The sequence below is a fragment of the Rhamphochromis longiceps genome, linkage group LG14 (genome assembly GCF_057381845.1).
Source record: "Rhamphochromis longiceps isolate RC_006_pf linkage group LG14, R_longiceps_female_GT1.1, whole genome shotgun sequence".
In the NCBI taxonomy this organism is placed as follows: domain Eukaryota; kingdom Metazoa; phylum Chordata; class Actinopteri; order Cichliformes; family Cichlidae; genus Rhamphochromis; species Rhamphochromis longiceps.
Window position 1 is genome coordinate 13,927,673 of NC_140570.1, and position 27,055 is coordinate 13,954,727.

A 27,055-nucleotide genomic window follows, 5' to 3' on the forward strand; every position below is an offset into this window, starting at 1 on the left:
CTCTACAGTCACCAGATCTCAACCCATGGGGTGTGGTGGAATGGGAGATTAGCATAATGGATATGCAACCGAAAAATCAGCATCAAGTGTGTGAGGCTGTCATGTCAATATAAAATACACTGAAGGCACAATGGGCTCTTGTCAGGTACTAGCAAAGTGTACCAAACAAAGTGGCCAGTGAGTATATAAAGTCTGAATTAGTTTAACTTTCTCCTGAGCATTTTCTCTATTAGACCTACCACATATCATACAAATACTGCCCTTTGTTTGTTCTGTTTGAGGAGTGTTAGCTTAGCTTAGCAGAAAGCTAGCACTGGAAAACGGCTAGCGTAAATCCCTCCAACCACTGCGACACACTGCCATTAAAAAAAGTTTGATCTTTTTTACTGAAACATTTAAAACATAGTTTTACACTGACAGAGTTGTGTTACAAAAGAATTAGACTTGAAAACATTAAAAGCACATATATAATTCAAACTAGTTTTTCTACATATGTAATGTTTAATGTGTTCTTAATTTATGATGTATTCAGTGACGCAAATAAACAGGACCTGGCTTTGTGTTTCCTCCGTGTGTAGTTTTAAAGGTAAATTGACTGTTTACTGACTTTAGCTTCACTCCCTCTTTTGACAAAAAAGTAATCCGGTGTGTTTTCTTGCATACTAAACTTTTCTTTTCAGTAAATAATAGCATGTAATCTTAAACTGCGCGCACTTAAATTATATAACCATACGTACCAAATGCACAATTTAAGAAGTGAAATAACTGCGTCAGAAAAATGCTTTTAAGTCTAAAACATTACAGGAGTATAATATAACCAGGACTGTTTAATGCACTCCTGCATTACTTACTGTGGTTTTCTTGCATGATAAATGTCTTTATTTATTTATTTATTTATTTATTTATTGCTTTAGGGAAAGCATTTGACTTCATCCTATTGTCCTGCTCTGTACATATTTTTGGTTGCTGGTGCTTTGTCATCATATTTAATACACCGTATGCAGCATGAATAATTGAAGCACATCCCTTTAGTTAGTGGTTATAAATGCAATAAAGTTCACTCAAAGAAAATAAAAACAAAACTTATGATCCCCTTTAACTGTAGAGGAGTTTCTTTTATCCCATTAACATTTTTCTGCAAAGTTCCATTTGCATTAAGAAGCGGCTTCAGTGGGCAGTTGAGTGGGTGCAATTTTATGCCAAAGTAGATGCCACATATTGGATTGCAACACCCGCCTTGCATAAACACAGCCCCTGCTGTGTCACCCACTGTTGAAAGCAGGTTCATCTGAATCCCAAAGCTTTCCCTTCAAAACTAACAATTTACCAGTAATAGCGCAGCTGTATGCTTTAAGCCTCTCCTTCCAGCAAATTAAGGATATTTGCTCCCTCTCTGCCCTCTCACAGGTTACCAGGGTGCTACATGTGAGCAGAAGGTGGACCCGTGTGCCTCCAGCCCCTGTCACAATAACGGGACATGCTACGCCCAGGGCCCCGGCCCCCTGGGGTTTGGATGTAGCTGCACAGCAGGGTTCACAGGACCCACCTGCGCCCAGCTGGTGGACTTCTGTGCCCTGAACCCCTGCGCTCACGGGGTCTGCCGCAGCGTGGGAAACAGCTACAGGTGTCTTTGCGTGCCAGGTAAGCTTATAGTTAACATAAAAGGGCTCGGTCTACTTAAACTAAAAGAGTTTTATGACATCTATGAATCCTCAGATAGTTTTACTTGTTATGTGAGGAGTGGAAGTAATTCTTTTAAATGATCTGATTAAAAATTAAACCAAATCAGCTACAAAGGCTGAATTAAACTGCACCAGAAATATAATAGGCTGATTCATACAAGTAGAAAAGTTGAAACTCTGTTTACTTAAAAGCCTGAAACCTCTGAGAGTAGAGTGGGGAGTAGAGTGAAGCTGGACTTTTTATTTTTAAATAAAACTACATGTCCACTGAGTTCCTGGACCGATGAGATTTTGACTGATGTCACTGAGAAATTCACATTTTAAGAGCCTTCATGAAACCTCTTGAATCCTTATTTTGATCAATCTCCACTCTGTATCTGGATTTACCACCAGCACATTAAACTTTGTAATAAGTAAAAGGATGGTGACTTGTAGTCCTGGCTTAGACTCAGGTGTGTTTAAATGTCATCTGCCCCAACGATGAGTGTTTTTTTTAGACGATAGCACGGCGCTGCTGGTGCTGAGGCCTCACTGATTAAATCAATTGAGTGGAATGATGACTTGTCATTATCTATTGTCTTGCAATTACCTTGCTAGGATGGAGAAAATGATGACTTTCCCAATGGCCCATCAACATAATTTGACACTTTGCCCCTGCTTCTCACTGTTTATACACGCTGTCAGTCAAATGTACAGAGGAGTAACCATCTCAGTGTCATATTTTATGCTCCCATTCACGCTCCTTTCACACGGCTAATCTAGTTCCTGTCTCTTTGGAAGAATGGCAGAAAGCAATTAGAGCTTAAAGTGGATCTATTTGGAGCTGATTTCCTGCTCCGTATATGTGATTCACAGACCTAAACTGATAGGAGCAGCTCGTCGCTCTGTCTGAAACACGCTGTTTTAGCTCTTCTTCCTTTAAGTTTACTTTATTCTGATTGGCTGCCCCTCACAAATAAAAGGTTTAAACAGCAGGTAGGTGGGGCTTCTGTATCTGAGACGACCATTTTAACTATATCACCTCTGTGTGATTCACACTGAGTCAAGATAAAACGGTTGAAAACAAGAGTTTAAGTAGTCTGGAGATTTCCACCTGTACACACGCTGACCTCAATATTTGAGATTTTAGCCCTTTTAATATTAGAATCCATTGTTGTAACAAAATATGTCTGCCACAAAATAAGGAAGAGCAAATGGTCCGCTTTGACCCTTTAAAGTCTAAACCCTGAAATAATCGCCAGAAAATTGTATTTTGTGACAATGGAACTTTTCATTAATTTAATATGAATTTGAATATATGACTTTTAATTCCTATTATATTTGCCACATTCATTTTTGCAGCATATTTATTGCTTAAAAATGTAGTGTGGAATTTATTTATTTTAATAAATACATATAAATCACACTGATAATGTAGAAGTGGAAAACTCACAGAAACTGTATGCGTGCATCAAATATGATACATTAAGCATTAGGGGCTAAGATTATGTTTGTTTTCTTATGTTAATGTCATTTTTTGTGAAAGCGCCTGACATTTCAGTACAAAGAGTTTTAAAATTTACATTTTGGTGTCTTTTTTTAAATTCCTGAAACGAAGCAGTATCAATGTTGAGCAGCAAGACTTGGATTTGTAATAATGCCTTCTTATTTCATGTTCTTCCCTTTTATTCAAACGGCTCTTACTGTGCTCTGAGGCAGAGCGGGCGCCCACTTCTTTTCAATTATTGCGACACTACCTGCATATTTTTCTATTTTTCATAACGTTGTGTTACTTTCACGTGTTCTTTTCTTCTGCTTGTCCTTTTGTCCTTTCTCATCATCATCCTGTAACATTTACCGCACCTCATTTCCCTCTTATCCTCTGTTGTCTGGTTGCCATGGAGAAGCTGTGTGTGTGTGTGTGTGTGTGTGTGTGTGTGTGTGTGTGTGTGTGTGTGTGTGTGTGTGTGTGTGCGTGTGTGTGTGTGTGGCTCCCAGTCTGTCGTCTGTGTTTGTGTTTTGTAGCTGAACAGATGCTGCCATCCAATCAAATGCCTCTGCTCCCTCTGTAATGGGACTGGTGAAATTGGTAATTTGTAATTAGCATCCCAAGCATCACACTCACACACAAACACACACACACATGTGTGCGCACACACACAGATACACACACATTGCAGTGTTTTGGACCAAAACGATCTTTTCTCCCCATCATCAGAATGTCAGTTGCTTGCGGCATGTTTATGTGTCTGCATTAAAGTTTTAATTTCAGTGTGTGTGTCTGTGTGTGTGAGTCCACAAATGCAGCAGTGTGACCGTCTCCATGGTGTCGGTGTGCGGATGTGTGGGGTTGTGTAAATGCCTGTTGGCTGTTTGAAAGAAAGCTTCTGGGGAGCTGATATGTTGAAGGATCTGTCCTCCTGTTTCCTGTAATCCTGCTCACATGAGAGGCTGCCAGCCCACAGAAAGCAGGCAGAGTCTTGGAAAGGCACTTGACATTTCACTGACATTTCACAGAGAGGGCCCTGGAGGTTCTAACTGGGCTCCTCATTAATTGCTCTCCTCTCTTTTCCCCAAACACATGTTAGCTGTAGCCCGAGGAGGGCTTGTTGATGCTTCAGTCAGTACTTGCACCCAGCCGAGAGATGCAGTCAAAGTTGGAGACGAGATAATGAAAACACTCGATCTGCATCTGTTGTAGTCACAAAATCGAAGTGCAAGTTACACACGTCCTATATGAAAAGCGCAAAACACACAGCTGAAGAGGCACTGATGCTCTGATGCGCTGACCATGTTAATGCTGGTCTCAGTACACAGCTGCCATCCTATGGAAAACACGGTGCACTGCATGTCATTTGACATTGATTTAATATGCGCTCATACCCCTGTTGGCTAATTTATAAATCCCTGTAAAGAAATACAGAGGCACATACGGTGGTCCAGTTGTTATTGTGTACGCTGTAGTGTGCGGTTCAGTCAGGTAAACACGTAAAATGTTGAGCTTCTAGCATTGATGGCAGTAGGTCTCAATGCTGGTGTCAAGTGCAACTTAAAAGGTTGAAATATTTTTAATCTGCTCAGAGCACTGAGAGCAAGAACAGTGACCGAGGAAGGGCGCGTGAGGAAATTGCTTCATAGTGCCACAAGATGAATGCTACGGGTTGTTTGATAGGCTGTTGCTGTGTGAACTGTTTTTGAGGCGCTATTACAAGGACCCTCTGCTCAGCTTTAACTCGTGCTGGGGTCGTTACTGAAAGAAAATCACGTGTTACACATTACGTGCTACTATAATGAAATGTAATGCATCACTTGACATAATTACTCCCTGAAGAAATTAATTTGTTACAATAGAGCCCGACTGATGTGGGATTTATAAGGCCAATAAGGATACCAATATTCAGTGATTTTAAAATCCAATACGTCAGCCAATATTTTTTTTTTAATTTTTAGGCACACGAAACATCTATGATGGAAGAAATTCCAGGAGAGTGAAAAAGTGGTCTAATTTGAGCTTTCTACTACTATTCATTTCCATATTTTTGTGAAGTGTGGGGGATTCGAGCCTTTTGCGATCAGTTTCCTGTGGAATTGAAATAGCCGTATCTAGAGATCTACTTAACATGTCATTCAATATTTCTAATCCAAACATCTGCTACTATGGAATTTCTAAAGTGTTGCTCAAGTTCAAAATAAAACTTTGAGAGCTTGGAAAATTTTGTAGTGTGACCCACCATACCATATTTGAAGGCCTTTAGAAAGAACAGCATGAAGCTACTCAAATGTACATGTATGGTCTTAAAGATATTAGAGCCTGAAAACTAAATAAAAAATATTTTCATGCATATTCACAGTGATGCAAAGAAAATCAGGAAAATCAATTTGTACCATTACTGTGTTTCACTGCAGAAGGATACACACTTTCTGTCTCTGTGTCTCACATAAACACAAACCCTTTGTTATTACATAATCATTCATAAAGACTGTGATTTTATTCTGAACTGTATGAATCTGTGTCCTGTTAAGGCTACCATGGCTTGTACTGTGAGGAGGAGTACAATGAGTGTCTGTCTGCCCCTTGCCAAAACTACGCCACCTGTAGGGATCTCATCAATGCCTATGAGTGTGTCTGCACACCCCAGTTTGAAGGTATGTGTGTGTGAGTGTATCCGAATATGTTTTAGAGTGCTAAAAGTGCTGCCCGGTGAATTATTGAAAGCTCTTTTTGTATGTGTGCATGCAGGCAGACACTGTGAAATCTACAAGGACCCATGTCTGAAGATGCGCTGCCTGAATGGAGGCCGCTGTGAAAGTGCGGGACTTAATGCTTCCTGTTCCTGCCCGCCTGGATACCTGGGTGAGCACAGCCTGACGACCAGCTGCGTGTTTCTGTGATTATGGCTGGTGATGAAGATGAATGTAGCTGCGTGGAAAATGAAGTCAGGCTGTGATCCATCAGCCTCACTTTGAGCTGTTGACGTTATTGCTAAAAAAGTCATTTAATGCCACCTTACCTGTCTGCTCAGGGGAAAAATGTGAGGTCGACGTCAATGAGTGCGACAGCAACCCTTGTCACCACGGAGGCACGTGCATCGACCAATCAAATGGCTTCACCTGTCACTGTCCACCTGGGTGGGTGGGACCCAGCTGCGAGATCCGTAAGTCACCCTGTCAGAAAATATCTCATCAGATATTATTCTAAATAATAAAATGATGATTGGGCCGCAGCTAGTACACACACACACACACACACACACACACACACACACACACACACACACACACACACACACACACACACACACACGTGTGTTTTAGAGCATGCTGAACGTTGTTAGAGGTAAATCTAATTGGGGACGGTGGTTTTGGTCCCCAAAGGGAGAGGTGTCCCCAATTGACTGGTGTGTGAGCTGATAGAAGTCCCCAATTTTGACACAAGCAAACTCACACACACACACACACACACACACACACACACACACACACACACACACACACACACACACACACACACACACACACACACACACACACACACACAACGAGTTCCAGAGGCGGAACCTTATTGTCTTTAGTGGTCCTCTGACTTTCCACTGTGAGGTTGAAATTTGAATGTAGTTCCTGGTTCCTGATAACTAACCCTTTGACCCATTGACTTTTCAGTGGGCACCATCGTCTGTGATATGATTTTCACACCTAAATGCAGGACGTGGGCAGGCTGAGAATAAAACAAGAGATTTGAATCTTTTTTAAAACTTCAAAAAAGAAACAAAAAACCATTCTAAAGATTTTAAAAACTAATGATACTCTTCGGTGTCCGTATATTTTCACATCTACGTGGTAATGCTGGCATCACCTCTGTCAGAATAGCAGAAAATTCTGCTGAAAAACCATAGATACAATCTGCCTTGCAAAGCCATCTATTGTGCCAAAGTGCATGGACACAGACCGCATGTTTGACACCCCTGGACCCATGCAGCAAACTCTTAAATCAGAATGTGTCCGCTCTTTAACCTGTGTAGAAGCAGATATGCTGCTTGATAATGAGCCAAATGCTTCAAAGTTTTCCCCGATGACGTGATAAAGAAGTGACCTTCCTCCTCCAACTACAAACAGGAAGCTCACGGGCAGCATCAGTGTTTGTATGACACTCACGAGGAGACCTCTGAGCAGGAAGGCTGCAGTCACACAGCTCTGCTTCTCCCTGCTGTTCACTCTCACCAGCAACATTCACGCAGAAGAATTTATCATCGCAAGAAGAAGGAGGCTCTTTTGAATTCAAGCTCCCAGATCAAAACAGCTCCTGCAGAACCTCCAAACTTGTTGGTGAAGATACTCTTGTCCTGTAGAACATCTCTGACCCCTGGAACAGAAACAGCGATGAAGAAAATCAGTGTTTTATTACAATTAACTGTGCATAATTTTTCTTAGATTCCTTACCTTTCACGATGACCAAAATAAAGCTGTTGGGACATGATCATCTGAGCTCCTCACACCACCAAACCCACCATACCTTCCCCCTCCTACTGACCGCCCTCAATTCCTCGCATTTTCTATTTGTATTTCTTTCAAGTCTCGCTGTAAGAAAGATGAAATTAATGTAAGAAATCATTATTGGATATATTTTAACTCAAGTATAGGATACCAGATTTCAGTATAAAAAAGGGAAATTGTACACTTAATTAAACTAAAAACATGAGCTTTGAAGAAAACCTGACGTGATGGAATATTTTTCCAAGTTTCAGTGAGGAAAAATAAGAAACAGTCAAAAAATCCTCTGCAGTTTTTTGGTTGCAGACCTGTGTTATTGTCTGATGCAGCATACACCTTATTAGGAATCATTTCTGAAATAAATATATCAAAATCTAATTTATAAGGCTGTATCTCCAAAAGTTGATTCTGTTCATCTGGACTTAGCGTTTTGTGGGAGAAACGTTTCGTCACTCATCCGAGTGACTTCTTCAGTCTCAGCTGACTGCAGGTTTCCCCAAATCTTATAAACAGTACATTTGCATAATGACTGAAACCAGCCCACTGAAGGAACAATGGGCGGGGAGGTCAGTTCCTTAATCTTATTTATGCAAATTCTCATGACCATTGATCAACAACCACTGACCAAAACCCACTGATCAAATGACCACTGATCAGTGGCCATGAGTACCATTCACAGAGAGTTGGGGAATGGCAGCAATCAAACATTGTAAGATGGTGAAAGATGTACCCATAGGCCCCCTCCTCGATTCAGGGATGGTCTTTCCCTTTTCATGTAAATGGCCTCCTTGACTCCGCGTTCCCACAAAATGCTACGTCCAGATGAACAGAATCAACTTTTGGAGATTACTTACCTGGATGATTGAGAATCCATCAAGACGACATAAGGCTGTATGTCGACGTGCTTCTGTCAGTGACTCCATGCTGATTTTTAGGTTTAATAAACAAACAATCCTCATATTTCAGTGCAGGATTTACAGCAGAGTATATTGGCAAACTGGATGGGAGTGCCTAAACTTTGATTTCAAATGATTAATCAGCGTTTTGGCCTAAACATGCACCCAAAAACACAATGCAGGTCAGCACACTTTAGCACGTCTCTGACTTAGAGCGAAATATTTTACAGAAACGCGGAAGAAAAGGCAAACTTCACATGGTCATCATCATTTCATCACTGGAATATGAGTTATTATCCATCCATCCATCCATTCGCTACCGCTTATCCTTCTCAGGGTCGCGGGGGGCGCTGGAGCCAATCCCAGCTGTCATAGGGCGAGAGGCGGGGTACACCCTGGACAGGTCGCCAGTCTGTCGCAGGGCCAACACACAGGGACATATTAATATTAATATTATTGAAGACACTAAGTTCATAGAAACATAGAAATCATTGCATACAGTTTACATGAAACGTGTTTGGCAGAATTAAAAAAAGATGCCTGCCAGCAGATTTGGATGCAACACAAACTTCTGACTACACACAAATTCTACTGACGACACGATGCACAGTTTGCACTGCTGTAACTTCACTGCTGGGCTAATTCAGTGTTGAGCTCCAGAAGTGGCTTACTCTGTCAGGCAAGACAGCCAACTCTTGGGGCAACTCTCCAGGCAAGTGAGGGTCCCCTTCAGGGCTGACAAACTTGAGACTCCAGCAGTGGTAATGTGCAGAGTCTGCAGTGACAGTATGCTAAACCTGACCTCATATGACTCCACTCACTCACCTCTGGCGAGCAGAAACATGTTTTCTTCAGTGGTTTGAGCTCCATTTCCTCCCACATTTCCTCCCATGTTTACTACAAATGAAAAAGCATTTTCCCTGCTTGTGCAGGTACATATCTACGTGAGCAATCATATCAAAAAACCTTTTGATATTTCAGTGTTTTTCCTGGGGAGTGAATGGCACATGAGCAGAACATGGTCGTTAAGACACGCTTGCAAAAGAGATTTTATCTCAAGAGTTGTATTTTTCTGATTCAGTGAAGGTTAAACAGTTTAAAAAATTCAATTTGTGACTGATCTTTATTAACTTATACACACACACAAATTTACAGTAACAGATTTATATATTTTTTTTTACCATTTCTTGTGTGTTTCTGTAATGGTTAAACCAGGTTTTTAATGCTAAAATATAATTAAGGCTGTTATCTTTCAACTTACAAATTTCATGTTTATAGCAACCCTGAAAGAAATAGTAAATCACATTATTCTGAGATTAAGATGCACTGTTACAGCTTTACCTGCATTTCTGAAAATAATTTTTTTTTTGAGAGGTTGAATCTTATGCATGAATAATATAACACAAAGATCTATCCCTGTGTGTGTGTGTGTGTGTGTGTGTGGGTGTGTGTGTGTTAGACCTGCAGTGGAAGCCTGCACACACTGAGGACACCTTGACCAACATGCCCCGCCACTCCCTCTATATCATAATTGGAGCTCTGTGCGTGGCCTTCGTGCTCATGCTCATCATCCTCATTGTGGGCATCTGCCGCATCAGCCGCATCGAGTATCAAGGTTCCTCCCGCCACGCCTACCAGGAGTTCTACAACTGCCGCAGCATTGACAGCGAGTTCAGCAACGCCATCGCCTCCATCCGCCATGCCAGGTCAGTGACAGGATTTGTGTGTCAGCGTTCAGTTGCTGTGATTAATGAGCTGTTTTTATGAGTGCTTTGCATTTAACATTTCTTGGATGTTAGTTTTACCATCCACCCACGCTGCCCCCCCTTTTTTTTAGAAATCCAAAATTGACCAAGTTAACTCAGAAATATTCTTTTTAATTAACACAACTTTTTGATGCGTTGTCGCCGTGTTTGTATATCTCAGAATCCAGAAGAAACGGGTACGGTAACCTTCAGTCATAACAGTTTTTCTCGATTGCTGCTGCCAAGGTCAGGAGTGATCTGTCAAAGCCATTTTACCGGTCACCAGCAGCTCTGTGGCAGCACTTAATCTGAAATTCTGCTCTGCACACTGTGCATGTTCAGTTTAGGACACAGTGACATTTAACAGGCAGGCAGAGTCTAACTGAAGACAGCACCGAGTCAACTTTTGGGATTTTTTAATTAAAGCTAGAGCATCTTGGATTCTTCCACTTGTGCTTTTTAAAAACATTTTTCAGTATTATCTGTCTTTTGTTTGTCTTTCTTGAACAATAATTAACTAACTCTTTAAAGTAGGGTGGGTAGTCAGGATGTTTTGTACTTTTTTTGGTACTTTTTCTGGGTTATTATCTCCTCCAGCTTTAAAAGCACTTGTCATTCTCTCAAAACACCTTCTTACGCTGCAATATTTGATAAACATTCGGCTTTTTTTAAATTAGATTTGGGAAAAAGTCCAGACCTGCGATGTATGACGCCACTCCCATCGCCTATGAAGACTACAGTCCTGATGACAAGCCACTGGTTACCCTCATCAAGACAAAGGATTTGTAAAACACGACTGCGTTTCACCATTACAGGCTGTACACACACACACACACACACACGCACATATACATAATGCCAGTACAAATCTAAAATAAGAGCAAAAGAAAACTGAATGTAAAGTGGAAAAAGAAAATAATGCAAAACATAGACTGTAGATTAAAAAGAGCAAATCTGGAATTTGATACATCTATTTTCCTGTCCAAGTTCACAATAAGGCTTTATTGTAGCGTAAGAGCATTCTTTGCATCACTTAAGTTATTAATGATGACAGGCAACACTACCAGTAATCTCTGCTGTACAATAGAGTGATGACTTTAGTCTGCACCAGACTGTCTGTCTGCAGGTGGGGCCAGCATCCCGGGAGCCCACATTTCTAAGCGTAAACTTAGCAGACAGCGCTGACAACAGTCCTTACAGGTGTTGTAGAAATAGGTGCACTTGTCACTGTATCTTTTTCTATATTAAAAAAACATGAAAGAATCTGCTGTAGGTTGCCTTACTTTGTGCATGGTTAGATTTGATGTTCTCTCTGCAAATATTTTAAAACCTTTGTACTCAGTTGTTGGTTGTTCTTTTCTTCCCATTGCACTTGTATTTCTCTCTGTCAAGATTGTGCCAAATGTTTTCTTTAGGGAATTTTGTGGTTAGTAGACAAAATACATAAATGTATAAAATACTAGTCACAGCCTTTCCCCCTCCCCCCCCTTTATATTATATTGTCCTGTTCTTTACATGCAAGTTTCTAAGTGGTGTTTGAATAGTACAGAAAGTTGGTTTGCTGGAGTACTGTGACCCTACCATCCTACTGTATGTTTTTAAGTGATATTTAGGATAATAGGTAGGTATACTTCTCACTGCACAGAAACATAGTTGGTTCTACTCAGTGTACCTGTTCCTCCCAGTGTACAAATTCACCTCTAGTGTTGGCAGCATCGATTAGTTTCTGGATGTGAGTTTCTTTGCTAGAGTGGCCTCTTGTTGGCTTTAGTTTGGAGAAGACGGAGGAGATGTTATCTAGTCCAGAATATATGTGCTTCTGTGTTCTGCCAGTGGAAAACTTTCTGTCTGTGCAGCTCTGTTGTTCCTCTCGAGATCAAGCAATGTTTTACCAATAGGCTCAGCTAATCCTACCATTTTTTTCTCCCGTTTTAAACCGCAGCAACATGATAAACTATTATCTCTGTTGAATTATGTAAACAATAAAGATTCAAGTGAACATAAGTGACTTCTTTATGTGTGTCTCATGTGTACTGTACCACATGCATCATATTTGGGGCAGGATACTTGTTTGAAAGCGTTTGATTTATTGACCTTTATTTAACCAGGAAGTCCCACTGAGATCAAGTCTCTTCTCTCTAAAGGAGGCCTGGCCATGAAAACTCAAGCAATACTGAAAATGAAAGAAATATAACAAAAAAATGGGAATTATGTGCAGCGATTTATTAAAACATGTGCAAGCCTGACCTTTCTCAGTAAGTAGTCTTCAGGAATAGTTCTCCAGGCTTCTTAACGGACATTCAAAGCTCTTCTTCGGATGCCGACTGTCTTTTGTTTTGTTCTCAGTCAACATGATCTCACATGATCTCAATTGAGGGGAGGCCAGTCCATGACTGATAGAGTTTGGATAATCTGATATCCTCGTGTTGGTGTTGTTCCCAGACCATCATGAAAATGTTGTTCCAGGTTCAACATTGCAAGTGACCAATCACATTGTTGTGACGTTATTCTTTTGCGCGCCAAGCCATTCGTGCATTTATGAAATTCCAATGTTGCAAGGACAATATCAATTCTGCTTACTGTTTATTAAAGGGTTACGGTTAGGGTTAGGGTCAGGGTCCGTTGATCGGCGGACAGAGGCGGTTTCACGCAGCTTTAGTACAGTTTTTTGTTTTACGCCGGTTTTTCCCGAAGTCGCAAAAGTATGATGTCACAACATTCTGATTGGTCACTTGCAATGTTGATCCTGGAACAACATTTAGTATGATGATCTGGGAACAACACCAACACGAGGATATCAGATCAACCGATAGAGTTCTGCTGTGTGGTTTTTCTACCCAGGTATGCTTTTACTGAATTTGCAGTGTGTTTTACTATCACTGTCATACTGAAAAATGAAGATGTTGCTGATCAAATGCTTTCCAGATGGTATTGCATGGTGGCTCAAAATCTGATGGTACTTGTCTGCATTCATAATTCCATCAAATGTAAAAATTTTAGGCCTGCCACTTCTACTTTTGTCCTTCACTCACCCAGTTTCCTCTTTTTTTTGCATCCACGCTGAGATATACCAAGTTTTTACCTGATAACTCATCGGGAACCATCTTGTTGGTGCGAGAATACAAATTAATGAATGTCAAAACTGTAATATTTCTGGCATTTTTAAAAATAGATTTGGTTAAATGATGGGGTAAGAAACAGGGTACTAGTAACAAAGTTTTTTGTTATGTGTAAACGCAATGCTGGTTGATCACTTGAGCTAGGTGCCTTTTTTAAATGTTTGAATGATTCATAGGTCACAGTTTAGTGCAAGTACACCAAACAAACAGTTAAAATTGTTTTAAAAAACATACAACCTCAAAGAAAAACTTGGAGAACTTTTGTTCAAGACAACATTGAAACATTAATAGAAAGTCTGGATCCTTGGAAGCAAAATATCAAGAAATAAGCACTGGGTCGAGATTTTTGCACAGTATCATAGGTTTCGAAAAGGGAACTCTGCACGACACTTCTCATTAAAGAGGGAGAGAGATTTTGGGCCGTCTACACAAACATCCTGAGTTTGATTTTGAAACCAGTCAGCCTTAGGATCAAATCCAGCGATAATAAGTTTGCTCACCTGTAAATCACGATCAAGTGAATCAAAACGCCTTAAACAGATCCACCGACGAGGAAGTGTAATGCTGTCTTCTGTCCAGGGCACCTATGAACCTATGAGCTCATTTGTCACAGCTGTAGCAGCAGTAATGGTACTGTGCCCTTTTCTACAGGCAGTGTAAAGATTTATTATCAGATTGAAAAAGTGTTGTGCTACTAGTACCAGTGCTGTACCTGAGGCCTGAGGCGCTTTAGAACTCATACCAAAACAATACTGAGAAACACGAACATGGTTTTCTACCAAATAGCGTTCTATACGTACAAAAAGGACTTTGTTTATGTTTTTTAACAGAGCACCTCCAGTTCATCAGTTTGCATCTCGCCCAAACACAACATAAAAAAAGGTGGCAGCATCAGAATTTTGAAGTGTGATTACTGAGCGAGCGATGCTGCTGCTGTTCTGCTAATAATCCAGCTATGATGGGCGGACACATGGAGCTACAGCGATTAAACTGTTTTCTGAAAACGTGGATTCTAGCTATTTACAGCATCTGTTTTTCTGTTCCCAAGGTCATACCCACCACACTGAACCGTAAGCCGTGCGACAGACCTTTTATGGAGTGTTGGTAATGCGAACACCCTCAGTGACCTCAGGCTTTATCCAGATGTTTCCCCGTGTAAACATCTCTAAATACAGACTGCGACTGCGGAGTCATGTCGTTCCTCACACCTACGTAGATTATGTGTGTCGACCCACATACACACACACATTGCAGGAGGACCAGATGCGATTGCTGGCTCTTGTCTTTTCCTGCAGTCTGTTTCCGAGACTTTGTGAGGTTGACCTCTGCCCTTTGAGCGGTTTGGAGGGTCAGGCTGTTTCACATGGTGCCGTCTACTGCTAAAAGTTTCATTTTAACACGACAGCAGATTAAAAATTATCCAACTTTTGGCGGAAGTAAAATGAATTGATCAATTTTCGAGAAAATAACAGATGATGTTTTTCACGAATATCTCTTCCAGACTGAGCTCGTAGAGTAACAAGGTCATTCTGAGCCGATACAGTCAGCCTTTGTTTTTTAGGCGCTTAAGGAGATCAAACTGTGTGGGCAGCATAACATTCTTTGTCCTTAGCTGCCTTTGTTCAACTTGGGATTTATGAGACCGGAAGACTTAAACTAACCACGTTTTCATTGCTGCTAGCCGCTGAAATAATGCTGTTTTTGTTGGGTTTACATAACGTTTCTTTTGATTTGACTGCATTCTTCCACTTCTGGCTGTTTTGGTCCAGATGACTAATCTTCGAGGGCCTTTAATTCATTTTTGTAATGAGGCTAAATTTCATTATGGGCGCCTTTTGATGTTCGTGTTGCTTCACAGAGCTGGGTGGAAAAAATAGGGCCTTGGAAAAAGGATGTATGTGGAAATGGGAAATGCAGGACTTTGGGAGTATAGAATTTACTTCACTGAGGCCTGCAGTGACGGGATCTCCAAGAAGAACCTTGATGTTGCACAATCAACCAAAGAAAATGGACCTGGAGATCAGGAAACCAGAGTGATTATAGTTCCAGAGTCAGTTTAGTCAGTTTAGCTTTTATTGCCTAGAAATGTTTAGTTTTGATTGAATTTTTATTAGTTTCAGTCTTTTTAATTATTACTGTAAGAAGGGAATATGTCAGAAGCGAGATTTAGGATAATACAAGTATTACAATAAAACATACATCTTTTTGAAAGCAGTTACAGTAAGTCACAGTCTTGTCTCAATAAACACATCCATCAATGCCTCGTCAGGTAAGCTGTAATAAATGTTATGTAAATGTAAATAAACTAACAGGTGCTAAAGGGCGTTTCTTCCATATTTTTATTTTAGTTTTCCAAGTTCACAAAATGTATTCGGTTATCTTTTCCTCACAAAAGTCTAGTTTTAATTTTAATTTTATTAGAGTTATTTTAGTTTATTTAGTTTTAATTTATAGTTTCATTTTAGTTAACTACAATAACCTTGCATGAAACCAGATTAATAAACTGGAAGATGCTCCAAATGGAAGAGGAGAATTCAGGGACGAATAGTGTATAATCTGATATGTGCAATATTAATATTTAAGGTGATGGATTTTTCAAAGGAAATTACAAAGTGAGAAGTGTTAAAATGTGTATAAAAGAAAGAAACAAACAAAAAAACTAGCTAAAGCAGCATTTATACTCTCAGATTAAACCAACAAAAAGTCCCCCTAAGAATCAGGCTGCAGATTCAAAGCATCAGCTTAACCGTATCAATCCTCGATTTCCCACCGCACTTGAAAGCAGCACGAAGCGCCCCATCGTGGATAGCAGGTACCTCCACCTGGTGGCCACTGCGTTAACTACAGCCAGGCGGAGCAACCTATCCTTCATTATCGACCAGTCCAGAGAGAAGGAGGACGGAGAGGCAAGCAGTGAAGGCGAACAGATGTGAGCCGGACTACGGGAGGAGAACAAGCTGTAGTAAGAGACGGAGAACCTCTGATTCTGCGAACATGTGGCAACCTGCGTCGGAGCGACTGCAGGTAAGGATGTGAGCGGCTTATGGTCGGTGGGGTGGCAGAAATAAACGGCTCACAGGAGCTACCGAGACCCGCCGTGCTGGTGCCGTGTGCGTGTGTGTCTGCAGCCCAGGCAGAAACGCTCCGTTACAGATGTTCCCTGTGCGCCGTGACGCTTCACCGGGGTGCCAGCAGACTTCAGAAAATGACAGAGACGAGCGTTAAAGCGAGCATTTTTCTGCCCCTGTCTCTGTGTGGTTACCTTTTGCTGCTACGTTTCACGTTACGCAAGCCAGTGGGGTGGCTGGGAAGAGGAGGGGGGAGCAGCGTGCAACAATTTGTGTCTCCACTGCATTCCTGTGCAAACCCACCGCTGGAGAGCCTTTTTTTTTACCCCCTCCGTATAAAGTCACAGACACGCACTTTGCAGCTGTGTTTGAAATATCCACACGTTGGCCCAGAGGCCAGCTCGATCCAAAATCCACCTTCATTGAGCGCAGGCCTCCTCATCCTCCTGCTGTTGTCACTTTTTTCCGTTCATGCTGCCACATCAGGATGCTTACCCTCTGTCTGAAAGCATCCCGTGATCTGTTAGGGTGTAAAAAAAAAAGCGACGTGGTTAATGACACGTAGTGTGATATCCACGGGTAAGTCGTGCACCGACCCTGGTTTCACGTCTCCTGCAGACGTAATGTTCTCCAGATGTGTGCCTGTGGACTGCCTGCCAAGTGAACTTGCACAATCCCCTCTCCTGCCCAGGCGTCAAGAAGATGGAATCACAAAGTATTAAAACCGAGAGTTCCGGTGTTTGTAGGGAGTCAGATGTGGGCGCTGTAAATTATCCCCTTAACACACATCTGCCCTCTAGGTGATCCAAACAGGCTGCAGCAGGACGCGGTTTATAAACTGCTATTGATCCGGGCTCGCTGAGCACACTGCGCTGTCGCTTTCGGATAAACTCAGATGTGGTCATGCTCAACAAGTGTCGTAAAGTCAATCTCATACTTTCCATGGCTGGTTGCTCCAGTACGTTTTGGTAGTGTTGCAGCAAGTGAATCATCATTCAGGTCCCTGCCAAACGCAGTGAAAAGAGGGAAAAAAACAAAAAAACGGCCACATCAACAGCCCAGATTACAACCAGCAGGTTGTAATCCTTTTAGGTCAAGTTATTTTGTTCATTAATTTCTCAAACTGCTGGCCTACTCCTGGTTTATAGAGTAGAGTGGGCCCCTCCTCAGTTTGGATTCATGGGACAGACACCCTTTAGGCTTAAAGCTCTCCTTTTTGACCGTGAATCCTCCCGTAGTTATGCATTTCTTCTTCTCTTGTCTCTTTTCAGTCCATGTTTGTTTATACACCACTTTGCATTTAATCATTAGCAATCATTAAACTCTAGTTCGCTCTCCTCTAGTGTGTCTTTTGTCCAGTCTTCCTCTCTCTGCTCACTCCTCTTTCCCCTCACCCCCGGCAGATGGCCACTCCTCCCTGAGCCTGGTTCCAGTTTCTTCCTGTTAAAAGGGAGTTCTTTCCTCCCACTGTCTCCAAGTGCTTGCTCATGGGGGTAGGGGGGGATTGGATAAGGCTCACAAGATCCCCAGTCATTTTATGAGATGTTGTATAGGGGGAAATAAAAAGAAGAGCACTTCAATTTGCAGTGTATTGTTGTTGTGTTGGGAAGTGTGTTTTATCAGTTATATTATATCAGGTAAAATATACTCGATGTTAGTGATAGCATTATAAAGTGTTCTAGGGCTAAAACTCTCCACGTCTACTATATGGTCAAAAGTACTGGTTTCATCAACAGGTTACACCTGCAGAAACTGCTTGGCCTTGGAAACCCATGCCACGAAGCTCCCACTGCACCGTTTTTGAGCTGATGTTACTGAGCCAGACCCCCAGGGTTATGTAGTTCCTATGTAGGAACTGTAATTACAAATGGGAAATGGAAAATCAGATAAATCCAACTTGGAGCCTTTTAATGTGAAAGTGGCTGTGCTGTAGGCAAGTACAGAGGCCTCATGCCAGCTAACCGAGCCTTGTTTTCTGGGAAATGTAGAATCCAGGGATGTAATACTGAACTGCTTCAGGGAACAGGTGTAATTAAGGAAATCTTAACTTTGATAACCTGGGCTTAGTCCACATCAGTTTACCGCCTGGAAACCAGCTGTGGCTGGATGCTGATAAAAGAGTAAGGCATGTCTGAAAACTATCAAACGCTCCACGTTTCAGTTGACGACTTTATGAGGAGACTCTTGTTGAGGACAGCAGCCAGGCTGTTCTCTCCTTATGCTAAATAGCAGAAACCTTGCTGTGTATATTAATAAAAAAAAAAAGATATAAAAAAATAATGAATGACCCATACACCAAAAAGTGGTTACTGAACGATAGCAAATACCCACCCATTGCCTGCTTTGTTACCATAGCAACACCATCCTGTAGGCTGGTCTCCTTCAGCGCTTTTGAGTCGGGCATGGTGGGGTTTGTACAGTTTAATGTCTCTCTTAGCTGATTTACCGTCGCTTATTATGTCCTGTTTTGTTGTTTTTGTTATTCACATCTGTCCATATTATTCGCACTTGTGCCGTCCTCTGTTGCCATAGCAACGTCTGATGTCTTGCTGCATTTTTTTTTTTTTTTACGTCTTGCGCCCAGTCGAGAAGAGGAAAAGGGAGAAAAAGAGATGCGTTTATGCGTGTGGTTGAAGAGATACGGGGTCGTGTTGCCACGCTGTGTGCTGATGCTGCATCATGCCTCCCTGTTTTTCTCTCTGTTTGCCCTTTCTACCCCTCGCTGACCACATCCCTCGGTCATTTTCGACGGGCCCTTCCTCCCCAGCCAGAGGCCATGTTGGTTCACCGACAGATTGCACAATATGCAGTGGGCTGGGAACAGCTATGCGTGTAGATGTACGCTCACATGCAGCTTAGGAGGCAGGTTACAAGGCTGTACACATGCACAGCAGCATGCTTCCTTTGTGAAAATCCCTAAGCCTTCCAGACACGCTGTTTTCCGCTGTCAGCAGCTCTTTCTTTAGCCACGGTTTCAACTTTTTGACGCTTTCAAACTTCAGCGTGTGCGACTCTGACAAACAGGGCTGACCAGACGCAAAGATGTTGACCTGACAGTGCAACAGACTGAGGTCAAAAAGAGTCAGAGTCATTCTCTGCATTTCTGTCTCTTTGTCTGAGGTTGCTTTGTAGCCACAGTTAAGTTATAGTTGATGGCACAAGGAGACTGCCCAAAAATTCCCCATAATACCCAAAACCATTTTGTTATCCAGCAGACATTTCCTCAGTGTGCACATTTCACCTATTTGTGTTTTCTTTTGTTTAAAGATTTTAAATCCATTTCAGTTGAATACTTTGTACTGGTCAAAGTGCATTTGTCGCACGGTGTTTAATGTTTCTTTACTTTTACTCATATTTTTGTCTGTTTGAATGCTAACAGACTAGATTAGTAGTTCCCAACATATTTCAGGTGGCGTGCCTGTTTTTAGTTTAATTTGAAGTTGTGTTAATGGGATCTGGGCTGTTTTTAACAGTAATTTACTTTTAGCTTAGCACTTGTTAGCCATGTTTGGCTAACTGCTTAAAAAAACCATAAATGCTAGCTTACCATTTCATTCACCTTCTATTTTTTGCTGTTGCTCCCGTTAAAAAATGTCATTAGCTTTATTAGCTCCGCTTAGCTGTTTATTGAAGTTTTGCACATACATGATCACTTTAACCACCTGACATTAACTTGTCTACCATTTTAGATATGTGACCGTCATGGTGACAGTGTAGGGCCCAATCAAGGACCTAGTCACACAGGCCTAGAGACCAGTCTGTGGCTGGTTGCGACTGATTGCTGGAGGTTGATGGCAGAACCAGGGAAAATTATTGCTAAAGCGCCCAGTTACACAGGCATACAGACCTGACATCATGTGAGAACAGTTAACCTTTACATTTAGCAAGTCATTTTAACAGCACAGGGATGTTAAATGCGTAGCCGGGCCCTTCTTTGTAAAGTTCTGTCTATGTTCTCCCTGAGCCTGTGTGGGTTCTCTCTGTGTAATTTGGCTTCGTCCCACAGTCCAAAGACATACATATTAACGGTAATTTATACTTTGGCAATGAATTTAGGTTGAGCCTAAGTTGTAGTTTATGCAAGTGGCCGATGTGGGAATTTATGCCTGTGGGGGCTGTGTCGATGGCGGTGTGTAGCTACATTTCCGGGGGGTGCATGGCAGGTTACGGTGGAGGGAGTCAGAAGGCTGTGCTGTTACAATGTGCCTGTGTTGTGGATTTATCACAGTGGAATAAAACCTCTGTTAGGGTGTTCTGGTGATTCTCACTTGGCTGTGGGTGTGAATGTGAGCTATTGCTTTTCTCTCCCCGGCTCCCTCTCTACCCCCTGGCTACAGTAGAAGTGCTCCCCTGCCAAGTTGTCATTTCTGGCCTTTCTTTTACTTTCTATGTCTCGTTTCACCTGGAAGTAGATCTCCATAGGATTAGGCCTTGAAATGATGTTAAACCAAGACAATAAATATGTATTTTATATAAGCTCCACAGCGATAGAGGTGAAAAAATTCTGGATGAATTTCTTGATGTCATTAAACTTGTCAAGTTAGCAAGTGTTTTTGAAACAATCTCATTGTTAATGATCTGCTGAATTTCTGTTACATGTATCTGTTACTATGTTTTAGAATTTTATTAAAAAAAATAATGAGAAAGTGAACTGATGATAATCAAGTGCATCCCTACGTATTGCTTTAAAGAAATAAATAAAAAGCATTGGGTCAGCAGTGTCTGAGTCTGCTTATTAGCTTTAGCTTGCATGAGCCAAAGATGTAGTGCATACATGTAATATACAGCTCTGTAACGGCTATTGTGACTTATCAAAAGGCAGTTAGTGCCCGTGATGGTTGACCTGTAGCCGAACAACGCACCATGCAGATATTCTTGGCAGCGAGGAGTGTTTTTTATCATTAGCACGTCCCGTTTATGTCCTCTGGCTCTAGACTCTTTAAGATGTCGCAGTGGGTTCGCTGTTTATGTCAAACGGTCGTTGATGTTTTTACTGCCAGAGAGTCTCCTTCAGGCCTTGAGGTTAGAGTGCTATAATGCCCACTTCCTCCTACAGAAGTAACAGACCAATCGCAACCTTCCGATCACTGACTTTCTCCCTCCTACACGCCTCGGCGCTCCAATCGTGATTGAGAAAAACAGGTTTTCGTCCATGTGCAGACCTCCCACAGTCTACTCGAGGTTGAGCTCATTCGGGCAAATTTCCTCTCATAAACTGCCCCAGGATCAGTGGAGGATGCTGTAAACACACAGAGAGACAGTTTTTTGAATTCTTACCATCCAGGAACTGGAGAAACGCATCCTACGTTTGGCTTTAGGAAGTAACCGCCACATGCTGGCCTACCTGTAGACCACAGCATTGTCCTTTCATAGGTTTACTGGGAAGGATGTGTTTGTGTGTATAAAAGGTGTCTGAGGGACAAACAGGGGTTGGATGGAAGTGGTTTCCAACTCAAGAGTTGCTTAAGGTATAAGCCGCAAGGTTTAAGTGTTTGTGAAAGACTCGCTTAATTGGCTGAGCCTGTTTTGTATGGAACGCCAGGACTGCCATAATGAATTAATTAAATACACCATTAAATAATTAATTAAATGTGGCAATAATTAATTAAAATTGGAATTAATTAATTAAATAAATAGTTATGACACATGTAATTAATTAATTATTGACACATTTAATTAATTATTTATGTATTTCACATTTTAATTAATTATTGACACATTTAATTAATTATTGACACATTTAATTAATTATTTAATGATATATTTATTTATTTCATTTTGGCAGTCCTGACGCCTGGCTCTCGTCATGAAATAATTTTATCTGTCAGCCTCACCCATCAAACTCAGGGGGCGGGGTTAACGCTGCCCATGCAGCTTCTCTAACATTTGATTGGTTGCCGTGCAAAGTAAGTCAAAACAGGTCGATCCTAGAAAATCGATTGCTTGTGTAGACTTGGGGCAGCCAGGTATCCCAGAATGCAGATCAAATCACAGGCAGCAATGGTGGTGGTGTAGTTTTAAAATACCCCGTTTTTCTGTCACCAGCTACACTTTTAACAGTGTTTTAGCCGCGAATGTCGCGACGTATGTCTGGTCAGGTTGTCAACATAGAACATGCTTGCAAAAGTGCTCAGATGTTTTCAGAGATTTCACTAGCTCTGCTAACAGTTAGCATGCAGAGTGCACCGAGGGGGTTACGTTAACCGGTTTGTTTACATATTCCACTCTCCGTGTTCCACATGTTGCATTCGCAGATTCTCATTTTCACCGAACGATCGTCTCTTTCCGCCTGGTCTTGTGTCTCTGTGCTTCTGTAACATAAAGAACGAGCTGACATTTTTCTCACGAAACCAGCGATCAGCTCAGCAGACCCTCAGTTTACCTGCATGCATCCTCCTCCTCATCTGTCAGCTGTTTAACACCTGCTGCTAATTCAAGAAACACGCCTAGTTACCTGGTGATAGTCACAGTTTAACTGGGCAGCCGGTGCTCGATATAACGCAATGTCAGCGCATTTTTCTGCACAAGATAAGTAAATATAGTGTTTTCCCCGAGCGCAGAGCTGCTGGAGCTCGTTTCCTTACAGAGCACTTTATAGGCGAATAGCTTTATCAGCGGCTGATGTCCAATCACCGGCACACAGCTTTCAAACCTCAGCTGAGTTTTAGCTCTCAGTGGTTAAACGCTGGACTTCATTCACTCAGGTTCTGTCTGTCGGGTCACGTTTACTTCGCTGTTTTATTTACAACTGAGCAAATCGGTTTGGCTGAGGTTAAAGTTACGTTTCATAACTGCATAGTTTCACAGACGTTTAATGGTTCACTGGCACATGTGTTAGACTGAACTATCATCTAAATATCATCTGTTTTTTAATAGTTATTCAACTGTATTCTAAGCACCAGCTGTCTGTTAGAATGTGATTTTTTTTCTCTCTCTGTTGGCAGAGGTATAAAAATGCGCAGGAAAATCTGACATGCATGGCGAACTTCACCGACGATATTTAGGGAGGAATAAACACACATCAAACATAAATGAACCATTTGTCTGTCTCCATAATTGAGAGAATTTTCTCTTCTTATGTCAACACTCTCTCTCTTTTTTTTTTCTTTTTTTTTTTGCTTTTTCGGTCATGTTATGTTTACCTGTCAAAGGCTTGTTACAAACTATGAAACACATTGTGCAGACTTCTGGATGTTAGAAGAAAACTAATACTGCTCATGAATGAGACTAAAGGCAGGAAGGTGTCCTTTAAAACTAAACATGTTAATAGGACCTCCCTGTTTATATCATAGTTTATGATATAGCACGTGTATTTCAGTAATAGCCTGCTGAGGCCACTATACGTGCTGGCCTCATATCAAATGTGAAGGCAGACTGAGTCTATGTTTGACGTTTGTTTATATCTAATCTTCCTTTTCAAACATTTAAACAGCAGCGAGTCTGCAGCTGAGGGAATACAAATTCAAATTGTCGGAACAGGTTTGCTCGTTTCTTGGATTCATTTGGTGATTTATTAAATGTATAACTGTTATTCTAATCTGCTGCTGAGTCTCTTACACTTTTCTTTATGCTGTATATTTTCACGTCTCTGGAATAGTTGGCAGTTAGATAGTCAGCTGGAAAACTTTGTGTTAACTCATGGAGCTGAGGATATCGTGGATATGCTGACCTCGCTGCGTGGTGTACAGAGCGAGGTCAGCATGATTAATATTCACAATAAAAATATTAGCCGAACATCATGAAGTCTGTATGTGTTTCATAGTGTCGAACAACCTTTGTACAGTTAAAGCCAGCAGTTACTACATGACGGAAACACCAACGTTATCTCTTTTATGTGTTTATACACAGGTCACGCTGATTACTGAACAAAAACCCAAAGATCAGATGTTAAACAGATTTATTTGCTCTCTCTCCTCCTTAAACATGTTTTTAATGTTAGTTATAATTCAGAATTGGCGACTGAAACACGTAGGACACATAAGAACTTCAGGAAATAAAACACCGATAAATATAACCTCAGTAAAAGAAGTCAGCGGGGGTTACTACAGCTGTGTACCGGGGCCTGCGCTTTGTCGGTGGGATTGCTTGCGAGGCGAGCGGGTCTATCCCACGCTTTGCCGTGAGACTGGGACGACATCTCCGAAATCATCGAAACACTTTTGCAAAGAGGCTGTATCTTGACAAACCGACCAGACACATGAAGATTAAACCACTACATTCTCGGCTAAAAAAATATTAAAACGGTATTTGGTAACACACAAACAGGGTTTTTCAAAGCTCAGTTCTGTTAGCTTCCACATGCCGGTTGTTGTGTGCTAGAAACAATGGCCACCAGGCCAAAGCAATGGTTTTGACTCGATCAGCGTTAACCCCGCCCCCTGAGTTTGATGGGTGAGGCTGACAGATAAAATTATTTCATGATGAGAGCCAGGCGTCAGGACTGCCAAAATGAAATAAATAAATATATCATTAAATAATTAATTAAATGTGTCAATAATTAATGAAATGTGTCAATAATTAATTAAAATGTGAAATACATAAATAATTAATTAAATGTGTCAATAATTAATTAATTAAATGTGTCAATAATTAATTAAAATGTGAAATACATAAATAATTAATTAAATGTGTCAATAATTGATTAATTACATGTGTCATAACTATTTATTTAATTAATTAATTCCAATTTTAATTAATTATTGCCACATTTAATTAATTATTTAATGGTGTATTTAATTAATTCATTATGGCAGTCCTGGCGTTCCATAGTTTTGGGAGCAAATTCATTTAATGTGCGACTTTAGCTCATTTCCTGTCTGCTCACAAGAGAAAGACATTTATATAGGTTTTTGTCTCACACTGACAAAATATTTCTGTATGGAATATAGTTTTTGGGGGGTTTCATGTTACTGTGGTAGTCGAAGTTACTGTGTTACTGTTACTGTGTAGGTGAAGGTCTTTCTATGTCTTTCGTGATGAAAAGAAAGAATGAAAGAGAGAGACAAGAAAGTGCCAAGAGCCAAATCAGGGATAGCATAGAGGATAGTTCCTGCTGGAAAAGTTGTAAAGGTGTTTTGAATCTCTATTTGGATGTTTTCTTTCAAACTTTGTGTCATAAATGATTCTGTCATCAGGAAAAGCACCTGTTAGTCTTGAGAACACGCTGTTTTTGCCTCACCTGGCTCCCGGTCGATATACGTAGAGTAGGACTAGGTACTGAAACCCAGTAAAATTGGTAGGATTAAGAAATACGATTTATTATTGGTACTTAAAGGTCAATTTCTCACATTTTATCTGACCAGATTTCATGATTTTTTGATATTCCTTATCCAAAATAAAGTTCTCGCTGGGCTTTGTGAAGATGGTGTCGAGAATTAAATGCTCCGAAGTGTGGTTCTACTTTGTTAGAGTCAGTGCTGACAGTGCTCATTGCCACAAATGCAACAAGTCTTTGGCTTGTAAAGGTGGAAACACGAGAAATCTAGCTCGTAGTTCATCTGTCATTGCTCCACGTATGTTATGCTAGCAGCACGGAACACACACGTAAGCGTTGTAGTTCTTTTTTTCTCAAATATGAATGTTGGTTAATGATTAAAAGTGAATGTTAGCAAGAGGACTGTTACCGGTGAGTGTATTCAGTCTGAATACATGGTTTAAATGTCCCAGTTCCAGCTTCAGATCACTCGTTGAGGTGAAACTGAGGATATGACACAGTAAATGTTGTCAGAAAATGGTAAATGGTCTGTATTTATATAGCGCTTTACATATCCAGTCATCCACGCACACATTCACACACTGGTGATGGCAAGCTACATTGTAGCCACAGCCACCCTGGGGCGCACTGACAGAGGCGAGGCTGCCGGACACTGGCGCCACCGGGCCCTCTGACCACCACCAGTAGGCAATGGGTGAAGTGTCTCGCCCAAGGACACAACGACCGAGACTGTCCAAGCCGGGGCTTGAACCGGCAACCTTCCGATTATAAGGCGAACTCCCAACTCTTGAGCCACGATCGCCCAAGAAAAGGTCCTTAACATCTGTTCAAGGTGAAGGTTTTAGTTCTTACACACTGGATACATATGGATTTCATTCATATTGGATGATTTAATAAATATTAATGCATTATATTTTATTTTTTATATTTCATCATTAACCAGACCAGTAAGAAGCATAGCTAACAGCTTTGCTGTTAATGCTAAATGGCTAGCTAGCATTACCTAGCATGCCTTTCCTTTATCATGATTTTTTAAATTTCATAAGTTGAGTGCTATAATTTTGAATGTTTGGATTATTAATAGTTACCTTGGTTAGTTACATTAGGACTGTAGGACAGATGCACAGTTAATACAGGTTCTCCCTATAAATACAGAGGCCACAAACTTAACTTTAGCCTCCTTAAAAAGCCACAGTGATGTTTTTGTCTGTTTACAAGTACAACATCTTAAAAATACAGCTACAATTTGAAAAAAACTCTTATGGTTAGGAACAAATTAAGGTCGACTTTGGCAACAATAACTGGCAGACAAAATACATGTTCCTGCCAGTGTTTCTTACTGTGCACCGGTCATAGGTTACGGG

General features: G+C 41.1%; 2 protein-coding genes across 2 annotated transcripts in view; both read left to right on the plus strand.

Moving 5' to 3' along the window:
* The window catches only part of dner (delta/notch-like EGF repeat containing), a 76,171-nt gene extending 63,890 nt beyond the window's left edge, over window positions 1–12,281 (plus strand). The window contains exons 8-13 of the mRNA XM_085379982.1: window positions 1,408–1,641; window positions 5,685–5,807; window positions 5,902–6,015; window positions 6,185–6,316; window positions 10,005–10,251; window positions 10,968–12,281. Coding sequence (XP_085236108.1) covers window positions 1,408–1,641; window positions 5,685–5,807; window positions 5,902–6,015; window positions 6,185–6,316; window positions 10,005–10,251; window positions 10,968–11,079 — 962 coding nt within the window. The 3' untranslated portion in view covers window positions 11,080–12,281. The remainder of the gene's footprint in view (window positions 1–1,407; window positions 1,642–5,684; window positions 5,808–5,901; window positions 6,016–6,184; window positions 6,317–10,004; window positions 10,252–10,967) is intronic.
* Window positions 12,282–16,255: 3,974 nt separating this feature from the next.
* Window positions 16,256–27,055, plus strand: part of pid1 (phosphotyrosine interaction domain containing 1) — a 42,943-nt gene continuing 32,143 nt past the window's right edge. Inside the window, exon 1 of the mRNA XM_085381084.1 lies at window positions 16,256–16,433. Within this exon, the coding sequence (XP_085237210.1) occupies window positions 16,404–16,433 (30 nt within the window). The 5' untranslated portion in view covers window positions 16,256–16,403. The remainder of the gene's footprint in view (window positions 16,434–27,055) is intronic.